Source organism: Monodon monoceros, unplaced genomic scaffold, assembly GCF_005190385.1.
Source record: "Monodon monoceros isolate NGI ecotype Baffin Bay Population unplaced genomic scaffold, NGI_Narwhal_1 Super_Scaffold_15, whole genome shotgun sequence".
In the NCBI taxonomy this organism is placed as follows: domain Eukaryota; kingdom Metazoa; phylum Chordata; class Mammalia; order Artiodactyla; family Monodontidae; genus Monodon; species Monodon monoceros.
In genome coordinates this window covers 71,982,328-71,999,316 of record NW_021703771.1, presented here as the reverse complement: position 1 = coordinate 71,999,316, position 16,989 = coordinate 71,982,328, and the positions used below count along the sequence as shown (strand labels likewise).

The 16,989-nt window shown below is 43.1% G+C and overlaps 1 protein-coding gene across 3 annotated transcripts in view; it reads right to left on the bottom strand.

Moving 5' to 3' along the window:
- SASH1 (SAM and SH3 domain containing 1) overlaps positions 1–16,989 on the bottom strand; it is a 187,448-nt gene that overhangs the window by 19,146 nt on the left and 151,313 nt on the right. For all 3 annotated transcript variants that reach the window (XM_029224143.1, XM_029224141.1, XM_029224142.1), the window contains 5 exons: positions 16,755–16,887; positions 11,177–11,523; positions 5,587–5,661; positions 3,473–3,616; positions 104–239 (listed from right to left, as the gene is read on the bottom strand). In XM_029224143.1, coding sequence (XP_029079976.1) covers positions 104–239; positions 3,473–3,616; positions 5,587–5,661; positions 11,177–11,523; positions 16,755–16,887 — 835 coding nt within the window. The remainder of the gene's footprint in view (positions 1–103; positions 240–3,472; positions 3,617–5,586; positions 5,662–11,176; positions 11,524–16,754; positions 16,888–16,989) is intronic.

Sequence of the window (16,989 nt, the reverse complement as noted above, 5' to 3'; positions counted from 1 at the left end):
AAGAACTTGGTCTAATTTATCTTTAAACTGCCTGAACCTGACACTCAGTAAAAGTCTGATTTTGACTCCAAGGAAATCATCTACGTTTGCAAACTAGACCTACTCATTGAGCTTTGACCGCTCAGAGAACTCCGCAGACTCTCCACAGAACCTCCGGCTTTGAGCTTGGGCTTGTCCATGTGTTCGCTGTCAGGCTGAGAGGATGGAGGGGAGCCCGGCATTCCATCAAGGCCTGAATCCTGAAACGGGTTTTGACAAAATTATGTTTCACCAGAGTGGATGGGTGTCCTTTTGTAATTCACAGCAGTTTAGCCCTCAACGACATCAGTCAAATCCATCTTTACACCCAAGTCTGATTCTTTACCCAAAATGTACCTTCCTTTTTCATCTAAATCCTTACTTCATTTTAAAGTCGTGGTTCATGTAACTATTAATTAAACACTCAAAAAGTATTTTTCCTACTCAAATAGATATTTTTGAAAAGAATCTATCTACCTTGTAGACAAAACATTTCGTTAAAGGCTTAGAGACTCTTAGTATACTCCCTCGTTCAGTAATAACGCTGGACTTCAAACGTAGATCAGATACAACCCACTAGTAGTGTAGTATCCGGAAGTATCATCATAGAATATTTAATCTATTTGAAGGGAAACATTTACACACACACACACACACACACACACACACACACACACACACAAAGCACAGATTCTTATATTTCTGTTTACACAAATTACTAAAATTGGCTAATAAAATACCGACTTAGGACCCAGATATACAGTTGACCCTTGAACAACACGGGGGTTAGGGGTGCCGACCAGCTTTGCAGTTGGCCCTCCTTATCTGCGGCTCTGCATCTGTGGATTCAGACAACCACAGATCGTGTAGTACTGTAGCGTTTACTACTGAAAAACTCCACCTATGAGTGGACCTATGCAGTTCAAAACCTGTGTTGTTCAAGGGTCAGCTGTACAGCAAACATACTATTTTTCTGTCTATAATACCGTTTCCCTAAGTCACCCTACGATTTTAGCTTCTTTCACTCCTGTTGTTAATAAACAGCTGGGAAGTCCCTTTTAGATCAGATGCTGGCAGTAGTGACTCAGCAGTACTTCTCACTTTTGGGGTGGACAGCCCCCCATCCGCACATGTAACTATAGCACACTCATTTGACTTGAGGTGCTAATAGATAAGACAGTATCACATTTTAAAAAGTCTGCAGTCAGAACGGTTTACTGGCCCAAAGAGAACACTTTCTGGCATATTATTACACAGCCACGTGAACACAAAACCATCTAAGGGCAACCTGTTATTTGCATAATACCGAATCATCAGAAGGGCTCTGATGAGATCTGCAGGGCCCTGCAAACATTTAAGGACAATAGAAAGGGCAGCTTCTGATCCAAAACACACTTCTGCTTTACATTTAAGGAAAGCGAGCAAACAACCGCAACGACTACAAACAGAGGGTGCATCGTTAGGAGGTTACTGAAGCTGCAAAGGATGAATTCCTGAGGTTTTCATTCCTCTTTTCTGAATCATAAAATAAGCCACCTTTCCAATTAAAATCTTTTTTAAGTGCTTCTGGAAAAAACCTCCCAGTCTGAAAAACAGCAATACCAAATACACACCTCTGATACTGTATGTTCACAAATGCTTTTTAAAAATTATTAATTTATTCATCACATATTTATTGATTACAAGAAGAGGTACTATTTCAGAGGCTGGGCATATAGCAGGAACAGAGCAGATAAAAATCCTTACTAAAACAGTCACGGTGTCTTTGCTAGAAAGTTTTTTTTTAAAGCCTTACAATGTTAATTTCCTCTCTCTAAAAAGCATTATAATGATTCCTTCTTTTTTTGATTATGTGCAACAACCGCTTTAAAAAAAAAACAGAACTAAAACTACAAGACATCTATATAGTAGTAAAATTATAGAAAAATGCTCAAAATGACATGAAAGTTCTATGCTCATGACCCACGAAGCAGAAGACCCCTAGGAATGTAAGTTTATAAGAGCTTTTAGTGGATGTTTCAATTTGGGGGAAAAGCCAACTAAATAAAGTGCTTTAATTCACGGCACTGCTTTCACTGGCATAATGTCTGTCTCACTCGAGCATGCACAGCTTGCTTCATGGCTGGGCAGTAATACAGAATCACCATCACTCCCATACCCATAGGGACAAGAAACGAAAAGATTAAGGAAAATATTCGTGGAGAAGAGATACTGGAGGCAGCCAGACGTCCCCTGCAGGTCTAACCGGCCAGTTTCTCAATCTGAGCACTCTCATCGTTTTGCATGGTTAATTCTTTGTTTCCATGGACTGTCCTGCCCCTCATAAGATGCATCCCTGACCTCTATCCTCTAGATGCCAGTAGCCCACTCTGACCCACTGCCACTATTAAAAATGCCCCTAGCCAATGCCCCTGGGGTTGGTGAGGGAGCAAAATCAACACCCCCCAACACACCCCCAACACCCCACGAGAACCACTGCAACAAGCTGAAGATATGCAGGCTTTGTTTGAAGCACAGCGCGGGAGGCTGGCTAGCTGGTTCAAACAGGGCGATGCTTGGTTTTTAGCTCACCATGTCCACCAGAGGGCAGCAGCTGAGCAAAAATGCCTGCTTTCCCTGCTGTTCTATTTGGCAGATGAAGCAGCATTACCTACATATTTCATAAGTAGACAAGCAGTTCACAAACGGAGACTTCAACAGACTACAGAATGCAGACTATTAAGGTGCCAGAGGAGAGCGTTTTGAAAATCTAATGGTCAAATTATCTCAGGCCCAGCCTTCCAAGTGTCTTTATTCCCTCCACCCATAAAAATAAGACCGATAAAAAGAAGGTTATGTTCCTAGAGATGAACTTATAGAACTGGGGAAGGAAGTGGTGTCAGTTCTGTGATGTCTTAAAGTCTGCAGATAGGGATGGTTAGTGAACACACCCCTGCAGAAACACGATTACTGTGTAAGTCTTGCAGCCAGGAAGCACTTTCTGACTTTACTTCTCAGACTTGCTACATGCTCCTAAGAACAACTTATGCTACATTTATTTGAAAAGTCGGCTAAGAAAACTTGAGTGTCTTTTTAAGGTTTGATTCTGGTGATGTCCATTGTGGAGCAAGGAATATTTTAGAAAATAAAATCCTTCCTTTGTGTTCTAATTTTTAGTGCTTATTGCATTAAAGAATAATCATTTCTTTACATGTCTGTCTTTTTCTCTCATCTGTACGTAGAAGTCAGGGCCTGCTTTGTATTCCCAGCACCAAACCTGGCGCTCGGGTGACCCTAAGCCCTTAATAAATATTTGCTGAATCCAATGTTTGTCTACATAAACCAAGCATGGTCCTGGAGCCTGGTTAATGCCTGTGAATATATTTAGCACCATTTAAAACCTCAGACCAACAATCGTCAGCTTTTCTTGTTGTTGGGAAGAACCAAGGGGGCTTTTTGCTCAGCTGTCACATACCTGCTCAGAGACAGAGCTGCTGTATTTTTTAGACATTCTCTTCCTCATTGTCTCTTTCACTGATTTCACCTTTTTTCCAAGAGAGATTCGGGAGGCGGTAGGTGATTTGATTACTTCTTTATACACAAAATCTCCTTCTTTACCCTGCAAAATAAAATGTTATAAGTATCTTAATCACAGAAAATGAAGCCCACAAACAGGTTTTATTATTCAAACCATGAATGTCCTACCTCTCAGCAAAACATTGGCATGCTCCAGGATCTCCACATTTTTCTTATGTTAACTCAGTGCTATGTTATTTACCTTTTTGATTAAAGATTAAAAGCTATTGACTAAGTGACTTTTGCTTGTTTGTTTGCTTAAAGTGGGATGTGAGTCACTTTGTTTTATTTAAACTTAGTATATTCTTCTCCTGGTACATGTTTTCCCACCATTTTAAATACCCAAGGGGACTGTATCTTATCAATAAAGAATGATTTAGATGAACCAATGTTCACTTAATCCCAGCAGCGGGGAAGAAGTAAAGGATAATACTACTGAATCACCCAAGAAAGTGGTAAGAACAAAATGGCAAATCTCAGTCATTAGAAGTCCAGCATCTGGGGACTTCCCTGATGGTGCAGTGGTTAAGAATCCACCTGCCAACGCAGGGGACACAGGTTCGATCCCTGGTCTGGGAAGATCCCACATACTGGGGAGCAACTAAGCCCATGAGCCATAACTACTGAGCCTGCGCTCTAGAGCCCATGAGCCACAACTACTGAGCCCGCGTGCCACAACTACTGAAGCCCATGCACCCTAGAGCCCGCAAGCCATAACTATTGAGTCCATGCACCACAACTACTGAAGCCTGCACGCGCTCTAGGGCCCGTGTGCCGCAACCACGGAGCCCGTGTGCTGCAGCTACTGGAGCCTGTGCGCCTAGAGCCCATGCTCCGCAACAAGAGAAGGCACCACAATGAGAAGCCCACCCACTGCAATGAAGAGTAGCCCTGCTCTCCGCAACTAGAGAAAGCCCATGAGCAGCAATGAAGACCCAACGCAGCCAAAAAAAAAAAAAAAAAAAAGTCCAGCATCCGATCAGATTTATATCATTGTAGCACTTCGTGTGGCCAACTCCTAAGACTGTGTAAATTTTCTTTTCTGAACAAGTTAGATTGTGGTCTCCTTTCATTCTATTTTGCATTAAAAAAAAAACAAAACATTCCCCTGAGGGGAAAAAAATCATAGTTTTTACTTTTTAAAAGACTGACCACACAAAATTATTGGTTTATAAATCAATAAAATTTGATATCCAAATAAAATAGTTTTATTCTTCCAGGAAATTCTCAAACACTTCAAAAAATCATAGATGGGTGCTTTCGCTAACACATGGCCATAACAACTATAAAGCACAGAATCCTAATTTCACAGTTGCATGACCAGCTGCACAAGGGGAAAACAAAACTGTATGGAAAACTCACCTACAGCTCTGGGACCTCAGAAAGTAAACCTTAGGGAGAACCTGTACACTGTAAAGGTGGCCTGTCCCCGGACTGTGATCCAGTGGCAGGTCTGAGCAGGTGGTCACCTTGGCCCTGAGGAGTCTGGCTTGCTTTGGCCCCAAGGGGACTGGGTTCATTTCAGGATACCCCAGATCAGAAAGACCTACGCTTGGTGTAGGGCTATGCACTTGGCCTATGACAAGCCTGGTTTTCAGAAATGCTGTCACATACTCTTAGAACCCCAATCACAGGGCTCCACGCTGTGGCCCTACCTATGTGTCACAGTCACGTGCACTTGCAACTAGTATGAGCAAAAAGCACACGTGCACCAATGACTAAGACCCTCTAAACTCATCTGGACGTGTGACTTGAAGAAACCTGGAAACCAGGGCATTAAAGAAATGATGCTTCTGCAAAGAGAGAGATGGAGGCCACAGGTGGTCATCATTCAGTCCATGTGGGACTGTGAAGAGTCTTTAAGATGGGGAAATAGAGCTTCTCTCCAAATGCGATTTAGGATCCCGAGGAAAAGGTCACCCAGTACCGATTCTCAAAGATACTAAATGTGAAACTATGTCAGCCACATCACTTGAATCCAAATCTTTTGCTTCCCCTCTGATGTATACTCACCAATGGGTCAGAATTATTACTGCCAATGTGCAGAGAACGATTTGTCAAGTCAAATCCTCCAAAACTGCAGGTTCTCTGTGGAAAGGAGAGGGCAGAGCACTAACAATCCAGTTATGCTAAGATCCTCCAGTAGTGTGCCAACCCAACACACGTCCCCTTTGTAGGATGTCACTGAACCACAAACGTGTTACAGGATGAGAGTAAGAGACGAGAAATGATGAAGAAAAAAAATACATGATTCGTGTTATAAGGAGACGCCACTCATTTTGCCCTTCCACAGGCCACTGGAACTGTGCCTACACCAGAGGTTCAGAATCCTCTTCACAGGCAAAAACCAACTGGTAAAAAAAAAAAAAAAAAAAAAATACACCAACCAAAAAACCATACATGTGTTAAGTGCTCTAAGACTCCCTGTCTCTTAGCAACAAAATTTCCCTTCCAGACCCCTTAATATCGGCTGCACACAGTGGTGATAATGAGGGAACATGTATTAGGGAACCCATGTGCTCAGAGTGGTCTTGGAAACCCAGAAGTGAAGTCCTATAGCCCTGCCACTGACAGCAGGCTTTTCTGAGGGACTCTTGTTTTGTTTAGTTTTAAATCGCTGAGACGGAGGGAAAAAGGTTATGTTTATAGTAGAGTCCAATCAGGCCAAGAGGATTACTCACTCATTGCTTCCCTGACCTAGCCAAAAATGCTGATAACTCTCCCATCTAACTGCCCAACTTAATTACTTATGACCCTTTCCTCAGAGTGTATGAAATAAAGATACCACATTTGCCCAGAAAGAAAAAGATTGATTCCGTGACTGTCTCTGACCACACTACTTTAATTTCAATAGGAAAAACACTGATAGAATGAAAACTTCACTGTCCTTTCGGTTCGTTTCAAACTTTATGGAACTGCTTATGTTTCAGTGCTTTTATATTTCCAGAACTTGGTTTGAATTCTCTGCTGTTTTTCTAGCAAAAGCTACTCAAGCACCACCTCTCCCCGCCAACCCCCAAATCTTTAAGAAAAAGGAGAAATTCAAAGCACATTAATTTTTGTTATCACCGATTACCTTCTTAAGCAATTGGTAATAAAATGTGAATCACAGATTTGGGTGCCAATATTTTGTATTACCCGTTTCTCAGAGAACTCTAGTTAACAGCTATTAAAAGGAAGAAATGAACAGAAAAGCACAACATATACTATAAACATTGCTTTTTAAAAATAAATACACCTTAGATACATATTAACTGAACTGAGAAAGTAGAAACATCCAGGAAGGAAAGTGCCTAGGTTTTTGGAATCACACAGATAGGGACCCAAATCCTGGTTCTACCACACTTAACTTGCTGTGTGATCACAGGTAGAGTACTGAACTCTCTGAGCTTTGGTTTCTTCATTAGTAAAATACTGTCTATAGCCTATATTTGAGACTTCTAGCACACTGCCTGGCACAAAGCAGACACTCTAGGAATGCTGGTTTCTTCCATTACTTTTCATTAGGGCCACACTGAGAATTTGGTAGCTTGTCCTGACAATTGTTATATTGAAGTTTAGGCTTAGTCAACATTCTAAATATGCAAATGAAGAACTGGAGCTTAGTTCTGGGCCTTATAATTCTGGGAGCTTCAAATGTAAAACCAGAGCAATCCCAGGAATGGGCCAAGAAGTGAAACATAGCAGGTGTAGCAGAAGGAAAGGCCAGGAGATACAGCAGTGTTATATTTCAGGATAACCGACATTCAGGATATCACACAGCTGTTTTTCTCCTTCAGCAAAGCTGTTGCTGCTGTTTTAAATAATCAACCACAGACATAACCTTCAATGGACATTATTCTCATTTTATATAAAAATATCAATGGACAATCTGATTTCCCTTACAGTCAACTCAACTGGACCTATATCTACTCTATAAAAAGAGAAAGATCTCTGTAAACAAAAACACTCACCAAATCCCCTAATCTGCAAGCAATGTTACGACCATCTCTCAAGGCTAATTTTTAACTTTAACTTTCCCTTTGCAGCTTATAGTGCCAAATAAATTTTCTCATTTTTGCAAAGGCAGTCATTTTATTCTAGTTCCTCTCCTGTGACTCAGGGCTCCCTCCACAGACACAGTATGGCGTCCAGATGCCTCATCGTTTTACGGCTTTTGTACTTCCCTGCTTTGAATTCCAACACCGACTGCAGCACTGGAGCCCAGCATGTTATTTCTGATGCATATGAAATAACTGACAAAGAATTTATGTGGAAACTACACCTGCAATAAATTAGAAGCTCATTTATGTCTTCATATGACTGCTGCATGCATTGTCTCCTAAAATAAGAAGTTTAGAGGAAAGAGTGGACTGGTTTTCTTAACTACCAACTAAAACCTCTCCCAGTGACATGCTAAGATATTTGGAACTGATTCTTCTTTATCAATGGAGGATGAACAAAATATAACCGTCAGCACCACCTGAACTAATCTCCAACTCTTTCCGTAATGTCAGGTAGTTCTTGAAGCAGCACTCTTTCAACAGAGAAAACAAGAGAGAATAGTAAAAGAATGTAAACCAATCTTTGGTGGTCTACATGAATAAAGCTTAAATGAGGTTTTTCAAGTTCAAACATCTCCTGTACAGATATTTACAAGAACATTTTAGATAGATGCTTGTGGATGAGAAGCACCAGTCAATGGAATGGTCATGCAGCTGAAAACACGTTTTGGGGGGGTTTGGATTTTTTTTTTTTAATGGACAAAATTCCAAAATGTCATGCATGTCTGTTTCCCCAAACAAAAATTGAATGACCAAATAAAAAGCAAAACAAGCGACCGTTTCCAGTGAGTACAAAGCATTGTCATTTCCCGGAGGTTTCATCAAGCAAATATGGCATTTTTTGAAAGACAAAAAGATCAAGGTTGAAGAGTAAAGGAAACTATACTTTTGAATAAAATGAAAGAGATATATGACAAGAAGAAAGGAAAACAATTTTTAAGTAAACCAAGTAAAGAAATTATTTTAATCCCTTAAAAAAACCCAGAAAAACAAAAAACCCTCTTCTGTTGTTAAAACACTTATATTCTGGGACCTCCCTGGTGGTCCAGTGGTTAACACGCCGAGCTTCCACTGCAGGGGGCACAGGTTCGATCCCTGGTTGGGGAACTAAGATCCCAACATGCTGCACAGTGCGGCCAAAAGAAGAAGAACTTACATTCCCCTATGTTCTCTGAATAACTAGAAAATTAAATTTTGTTTTCTTGATTGTACAATTATACTTACAAGAAACGGTATGTACAAATTTCTGATTTAGCACTGAACACGTATTTCAGCAAGTATTAAAACTGTCCAGTACTGCCTCAAGTTCACAGTACTTTAAAAATACCCAGCCTCAGGCTGGTACTGGGGATAGAGGTTACAGAGTGCCACTTTTACAGGGGGTGGAATTGTTACGTGAAAACAAGCTTGTCCAAATGTCCATACTCAAACGTCAATGAAGAATTAATCACTGGCTCACAATGTGCACACAAGGACCCACAATGGCACAAATCTTAGAAATATAACTTCTAGAGAGAAGGTCCTGATGAAGTTATATCATTAACCTGGCAATAAATAATATAAGGGATACATGAGCAACTCAAGGCACTCAATCGGAAAAATTCTCAGTATTGCATGATTTAAACCCATGGGGCTGAGTCATCAATTTACAGAGAAGAAGTGGATCTGTTCTATCAAGGTCATGTCCAAAGGTGCAGAGGCAGATGAACTAGGCAGAACACCTTGGAAGGTAAAAAACAAATTATACCAAGACTAGGTAGCCACAAGTATTTCCCAAAAGATCTGTGGGTCAGAACTGAAGGAGTGACAACAAGAAATAATAACAAAGAACTGTTATTTTACAACAAAAACAAAACCAACCGAGGCTGTTGCCATGACAAAGAGCCAGAGGAAAAGCTGTTAACTGTTAATATTAAAAGTGCTGCAAGATTTATAAGAATGTGAAAAAAGTGGAGATCGAGCAAGAAAGTCAACACATGGGAATATCTGGAAAACCTAAGGGCTGGTACGGACCTAAGCATCCTTTAAGGAGGGCATTGACCCCAAAAGCAGAACTTGATTGAATGAATTTAAATTACAGCAACCGTCTGGGGAAGAACATGTTACAAATGTGAAGGAACTCTGGGAGAAGCCATCATGGGAGGTGGCAGTACAGTCTACTCCTTCAGACCTATAAAAGGGGACAGGCCAGCAGACCCAAGTGGATCAAGCAGGGCGCCAGGGGCCAGGAAGCGCACAGTTCCTCCACACCCTGTGCCATTTTATATGGGCTCTTGTGCAAACTAAAAGTTGGGTGGGAATTTCAGGGGGGAAATCCCTATGTTCTCCAGTTCAATATAAGTCTTGCCCTGAAAATAAATTTTACTAGGTCTCTAATAATTCAGTAATAAAATTGAAGACCATATCATTATTTGAAAGTAAGTACTTTATTCCTTGCTATGTACAGAATAATCTATGGGGCAGTGGAGGACATTTCCAAACGTTGATCCTTTTGTTTAAAAAGATAAGCACATCAAATATACTTAAGTAAAACAAAAGAGCTCTAATTTTTCTTTCCTTTTAGATTTGAGAACTTTCCGTCTGCCCCTAGTAATAAAAGAAAGTACCTTACAGTGTTTTTTCGAATCACCAAATTGGCGACGATGATGGTGGCAATCTACCGTGAGCTAGTTCCTACTGTTTTAACTCACTGAGAGAAGAAACATCTCTTTTAAGGGCAAAACTTCCTTCTGTTTTGAATCAGCTTCCTTGAGGCCAAGTGACATGATGGCTGCGACTCAAGACAGCCACTTCTAGAAGGAGGCCAGACCCCACCCCTGTACTCTGAGAGCCCTTCTCTGGATCAGCTTCAATGTTTAGTTTTAAATTAAAACTCAAACAACTGGCAAGAGGACAAATGGGAAAGAGGGAGAAGCCATTCCTCAAGGAAAGCGGGGGTAGGAATGGAGGTGATGGAGGGACAGAGCATGAGAAGAGCGGGGAGGACGCCAGGCTGCACGCAAGAAAGGCCATAATGCTTGACTGCACATCACAGAAATGACAAGGCCGTCCCCATGACCGTCGTTGTGACTCACAGACTTCTGGCGGATTCTCAAGAGAACCCTTTTGGTACAGCGGTCCACCGTGGCGGCCCACTTCCTCCTGGTCTCCTCCTCCTCCAGCAAGCACCGTCTCAGGTCCTGCTTCTCGGCCTTGCTCAGGGTCCTGTCTGAGGCAGGACGCACTAGCTGGGTCAGGTTCAGGTGGCTGTACAGGCTGCGCTCCACCACGTAGGTGACATTGAACTCGCTGATGGAGGGGCGCCCGCGCACCCTCCTGCCGGGGCCGCCACAGACCCCGCCCCCTTTGGGTTTCTGCCGGAGCAGCTGCAGGTCGCAGGTGGTGCTGTTGATGCCTTTTCTAGAGGGACGCTGGCAGAGGAAAGCTCTAGAACAGGAATAATTAGTATCCGTTTTCTTCAAGCGGATCTGCTTCCGGACGCTCTGAACCTCCTCTAGGGACACTAGGAGGTGGTGCCGGCGACGGTGGCTGTCGTAGAAGCAAACACCATCGGTACTTACCCCGTGGCTCAGGGACCCGAGACCCTTCTTCATCTCCCCCTCGGTGAGGGAGCGGGACACCTTCGGGGCCTTGTCGTCCTCTGGGTAGGAGAAGAACGTCCCCATCTTCTTGGAGGGCTTGATCAGGCCCCGGCTCTCTCCTTTGCTGAAGGTTTTGACCAACTTCCGGCCGGCACCCCAGGTGTCCAGGCTGCTGGATGACGGAGAAGTGGTGAGAGAGTCTGAATCATCTTCTGGAGGTTTCTCAGGAGAGGCATCAAAGAAAAATGGCTTCTTGTGCACTCCAGAGTACAGGGCAGACCTTTCATCCGGGACCGGGGAATTCTCAAACACCTGTTCCTCCCCGCCTGGAGGGAATCAACACAGACACAGTCACGGGTTCCTGTCAACAAACCTTTGCGTTCTCTCACAGATTTGCCTTTAGACCCCCAACCCTGCAAAAAATAAGCTAAACCATGCAGCGACCACAGTGATGCCCCTCCCCACAATCACTTACCCTCCATAAACCCAGCTCCTGCTTAAATAAATGCATATAAAAAAGAAAATAAACTGAGCAAATAATGGTTTCACACAGGCTTAATGTTAAAAGGTTTCAGATGTGATTTCTCCTCCTCCTCTCAATATCTTTGTAGACCAAACACCTTAACAGACCTATTAAAAACGGCATTTGGACACTCTAAGCCCATCCATAACACAATATTCCTTAGCATTTAACGATAATTATCCTTCCCGGTTTGCAAGTGCAATCCTCAGAAGCTAGGAATCAATCGTTCTCGCTTCTGAAAGGCTCTCCTGTTGAGTCTGGTTGGCTTTTTACAGTCAGAGTGGGATGAATGCCATGTGGCTGACAGTAATTTTTTTTATTGATACATATGCCATTTAAGTAATTAAGTCACCAAGGGAGAAGTCTGGGTGAGGAAACGCCATAAAGGGTCGTAGATTGCAAATGCAACTGACAAACGGTCCCCACTTGATAAGCCAAACACAAAAAGTTGCGGAGCTGGGTGATCCAGGACAGACATTCCCATCAACGCAGGCCCTGCTACAAAGCAGCAAGGGCATTTAAGGGCCTGGACACGCAAGCAGCCCCATGGAGCGTTCCATTTCTTCTCAAGGATTCCAGCTCTTCAAGCCATCACTGGAGGCAGGTATCCAGCCAAGACTTCCAGAGACCAGTGGAAAGGTTTGGACTTGCTGGCAGGAAAATTGAGTTCTTTTCTGCATGTGTTATGTGAACATCTGTGAGAAAAGAAGTAGGTCAAACTCTGGGTGTAGTGATCCTAACTGGCTGTGTCCCTTTAATTATAAGGAAACTTTTGAGCACTGCAGCTTTCTGCCAGCTGAATTGTGAAGGGGAAAAAGCACCAAGTTCCTTGGAACAGACGGATGGCACTAAATATACCACCTGGGATGAGGGTCCCAGCGTGTGGTTAAATGTCAAAGATAAAGGGAGAGCGTGGCTCGCTCCAGAGGGGCAAAAGATGAGTGACTGGTAGCAGGCCTTTAAAATTCCAGAAGTTTCTTAGTTTTCCAACTGATGGGAATTACAGTTACAAATATAAAAAAGACTGCTGCTATTAAATACAACCCAAGGTTGACTTTGATGTCAAGGAGATGGTGGTGGGGAGGGAGATTCAAAATTATATCTGGTCCAAAGTTCTCCATCACCCGCAGCACAAATATATTCACTCAAGAATTATTCCCGGATCTTTCAAGGGAGTTTAAAAGCAGGGTCTGTGGTTCTGATGAATACTGGCCGGACCAGAAGCAGTGTGCACACATCGTGAATGTCTCCCGCTCCTTCCTCAGGACACCTAATATGGACTGAAGACCAAGGGTCCTTACGTTACTGGAAGTAAAAATGGCAACCTCTTCCAGATACAGTCTACCCTCCACTTCCAGGGATGAAGTGATGGGGCTGAGAGGCATAGCCTGGTGGCAGGGGCAGCCCAACAGAGGACTTTTCTCTAAAAGTAGTCCAATCACAGATCATGACTTCATATTTAGCCCAGGTGTCCAGAGAGGTGTGCAAAGGCCCTCATTTATGCACAGTCTTAAGGGGCCTTGGGGAAGTTAAGGACCTGTCACTCAGCAGTGGTCTGGAAATTTTCTGGATTCTATATTTGGCATTGTCATCAGAGATTCCAATACTTCAGTGTCACATTTGAGTTTGGGACCAGCTGGTTCACACATGCCTGTGATGTATGTAGCTCTACTTCCTGGTTCTAGCACGTCGGCATCTGGTAAAGAGTTTGGAGGGAAACATGGCAAATGCTTCCAAAGAGGCCACCTTAGCCTGTGCTGGGGGCAGTCCTCACGTGGTACATGAGGTTCTTCTGCCTATGCCTGACCCAGGGCCTGAAATCCCAGCCCGGACTGGATTCCTTGGGTTTAGAGCATTACTTCTCCCATTCACCTCTGACTTGAAAGTACGAGTATCAAGTCAAAAGTACGACAATCAAGATGCTCTCATTCCATCATCATTTGGCGTGTGATTTGCTTCTTGCTCAGCTGAGATCAGAATACGGAAGGGAAGGTGATTCTGACAAGAGGAAGGAGTCAGGAGACAGGATGGCTGAATGCCAAGAACACAGATTTATGCCCTAGATTCCAGCCCTGGCTCTGCTACTCACCACCTCCATGACTGTGGGCAATTATTTCATCTCTCCGAGTCTGTTTCCTCACCTAGAATAATGCCTATTTTATTTTATTTTATTTATTTTTTCGGCCGTGCCATGAGGCTTGTGGGAATCTTAGTTCCCCGACCAGGTATTGAACTCAAACTGGACAGTCAGGGAATTCCCACTGCCTACCTATTTTATTAGTATCTATTATAAGGTTATTGAGAGGATAAAATTAAATGAAGAGAGATATGTGAAGGTACTTCATAAGCTGAAAAGCACTGTACAAAAGCTAATGATTCATTAGCAGGTTACAGATGAACTGGAGAAATGAGGGAAGAGAGTGGGTGGGTATCAGCTTTGGGTAGAAGACACAGAAATGGCTGGATGAAGGGCGCTGCCCTGGCCTACAAGTTCATATTGTCTAAGGTCATGCACGCCCCAGATAAGGACTTGCAACTCAAGTTACAAGGGTAAGACTGGGTGATGGATTGTAACTCTCCTGGCTTTTCCAAGACTCCAGAGCTGGGGGGTGAGAGATGGGGTGGGAGCAGAGCACAGTCCCAGGAGGTAGAGGAGTCAGGCTGCTCAGACGTTAACTCCGGGTCTCCGGCCAGCTGGCTCGGTGACCATGAGTAAGTTACTTCCCCTCTTTGTGTCTGTCGGAGTTTCTTTATTTGTGAAATGAGGGTAGTATTAGTGCCTGCCTCTGGTGGCTATTCTGAAGATGACATATTAACAGGAACATAAAATCTAAAGTGTTTAGGAAAGTGGCTGGCACACAGAAGGCTCTCCGTAAATGCTCATTATTATTCAGACAACTTAGTATTGGCACAGGCATGAGGGAAGTCAAAAGGATCGGCTCTTTGAAGGCCCAGGGGCAGGAGGAGGGGTTGTTGGGAGTATGAATCTCTCCAGCTTTGCAAAGCAGGTGCCAAGGTGGCCACTCTGTACCAGCATCAGTTCTGTTGCTACTGAGGAACCGCAGAACGTTCTACCATGCAAGGGATGGAGGCGTTCTCATCTAGCACAGTGCTGGGTGCAGCCTGCAGTGGATGACCTCAGCTGCAGACACACCTGGGGCCTCTCCTGGTGACAATGGCAAGCCTGGTCAATAGCACCCCAGCTCGCCAGACACCAGACGTGTCACTGGGGATTTAAACTCACTAAATCCATCTTCCGTCTATGACACCTAATTCATATCACGATGAATCAAAGTTCAGAGCTAAAAGTCCGTATAGTTATTACTTTTTACCCTACAGCTACCTCTTTTGGTATATTTCCCCATTTTTTCAACTATGTGTCTCAGAGACAGTTGAATTGATTTATTCTGACATAAATATACAAATGAGAACATTTCTGCATTTTTATGAGTGTTATTCTAGTGGAAAGGCTGCCCCAACACATATGACTATCACATACGAAGGGGCTCCTGGGTGGTAGGCCCAGGACCAGGTACTTCTCCCATTTATCTCATTTATGGACAAGACCCACCAATCTATGCATGATATATGAGATTTAATTTTGGCAAGCATGCATGAGGTTTGTTTTAAAAATGCAACGCTCCCAAGGTTGAATGATGGCTCTTCCATATGGTTCTACTTAATATTACCAAACGACACTGTGTGTGATTTCAGTAAGAGCTGCCACGGGGAGAGGAAGTCAGGCTATATTCTGTCCTGTGAAATCATGACAGACAGGCAGGTATTAAAACAGCCTAATGTAAGTCAGCACTGCACCCGGAATTACCATGCAAAAGACACCCAGATGAAACCCTGGAACTAAACACAACTCTAAGTTTATGAAACTGGCCGTGAAGCAGATAGAGTCTCTCTCCCTCTGTCTCTCCCTCTGTTTCTCTGTCTCTCTCCTCTTTTCTTTTCCCTTTTTATCTCCACTTTCCCACCGTTACCCCCTCACCTTCAGTATTCCTCCAGGGGATTTAAACTGATAATTACATAAAACAAAAATTTTAAGAACAGCAGTAATAACGACAAGAAACCCTCATCTATTTAAATAAAGGGGAATTCAGTTCCCTCCAAGGTTTGATTTATGTACAACAAAAAAGCCTCTATAATGATATTTTTTAAACCTACCTGTTAAAATTTTGAACTTCCTCGCAATGTAGATGTGACACTTCAACAAGTAATGTGCTTTAAAAAAAAAATTCTTTCCAGTACTTCCTTCAATTCACTAATTGTTTTCCAAACAGGAAATCTTGCTCTTTTATTGTAACTTTTTGGAAGAATTTTACAAGATGCTGCAAATGCACTTTACTAACAATAAGAAAGATGGACACGGTTGAGATTCAAACTGTCATAACTGCACTTCAAAGGTTAACTATTCATTGCAATAAATCCAAGCTCATGCCGCTTTTGACATTATTGCTTCCTCTGACAAGTGGCTTAGCCAGGGATCTAGCTCTTAAGGATCCACGTAGAATGCGAGGTCCTTAAAGCCTCATTGGAACCGAGACTTGAGACTGTTTACAGGAAGAACAAATCATCCCTCAGAGATCTGAAAGGACATTAAGTGCCTCGTTTGTTAGATGTTTGAGATGGAGGTATATTAAATTTGGACTAAATTCACAGGGTTAGAACCACCATCCTTTTGGGAGCAGAGGCTTACGCTCAGAAGGTGATATAAAATAAAGTTTATATAAAATGGTGTAAGGTCAAAATGAAAGCCGTACCACATCTTGAGAAGATTTCATTGTCACACGCTAGCCATTTCCCCTCTTTGTAATGCTGAAATAACTAAGCCCCTGGAATGCTGGACGCCAGGATCCTTCATCCCAGAAGGTACTGAGTGTTGCCCTGCTCACCTGCAGACTCGAATTCTCCCTCCGCCAGCCTCAGCCGGAACTCAAGCCATTTTCTACTTTCATATTTTCTACTGACAGACGGACCCCAAATGATTGACTTTGGAATAAGCAGGGTGGAGTTTGCTTTTTTTACCTTCAGGGCTGGGCTTCTTCATTTCTTCCACCCTGATTAGTTTCTTTCTCACTCTGCGAGTGGAGTTTACCAGCTTGTGTAACCTCTTAAACTTCACCGACTCTTCCGTCTCATCGTCCGACTGTTCTCTTGACTGTCAAAGAAACAAAGGAAAAGTTAATCAGATAACTGCCCGGAGCAGCTCCGCCTCACTGCCAGTCTGAACTCTGGGCAGCTCTGCAGCTGAACTTGGGGC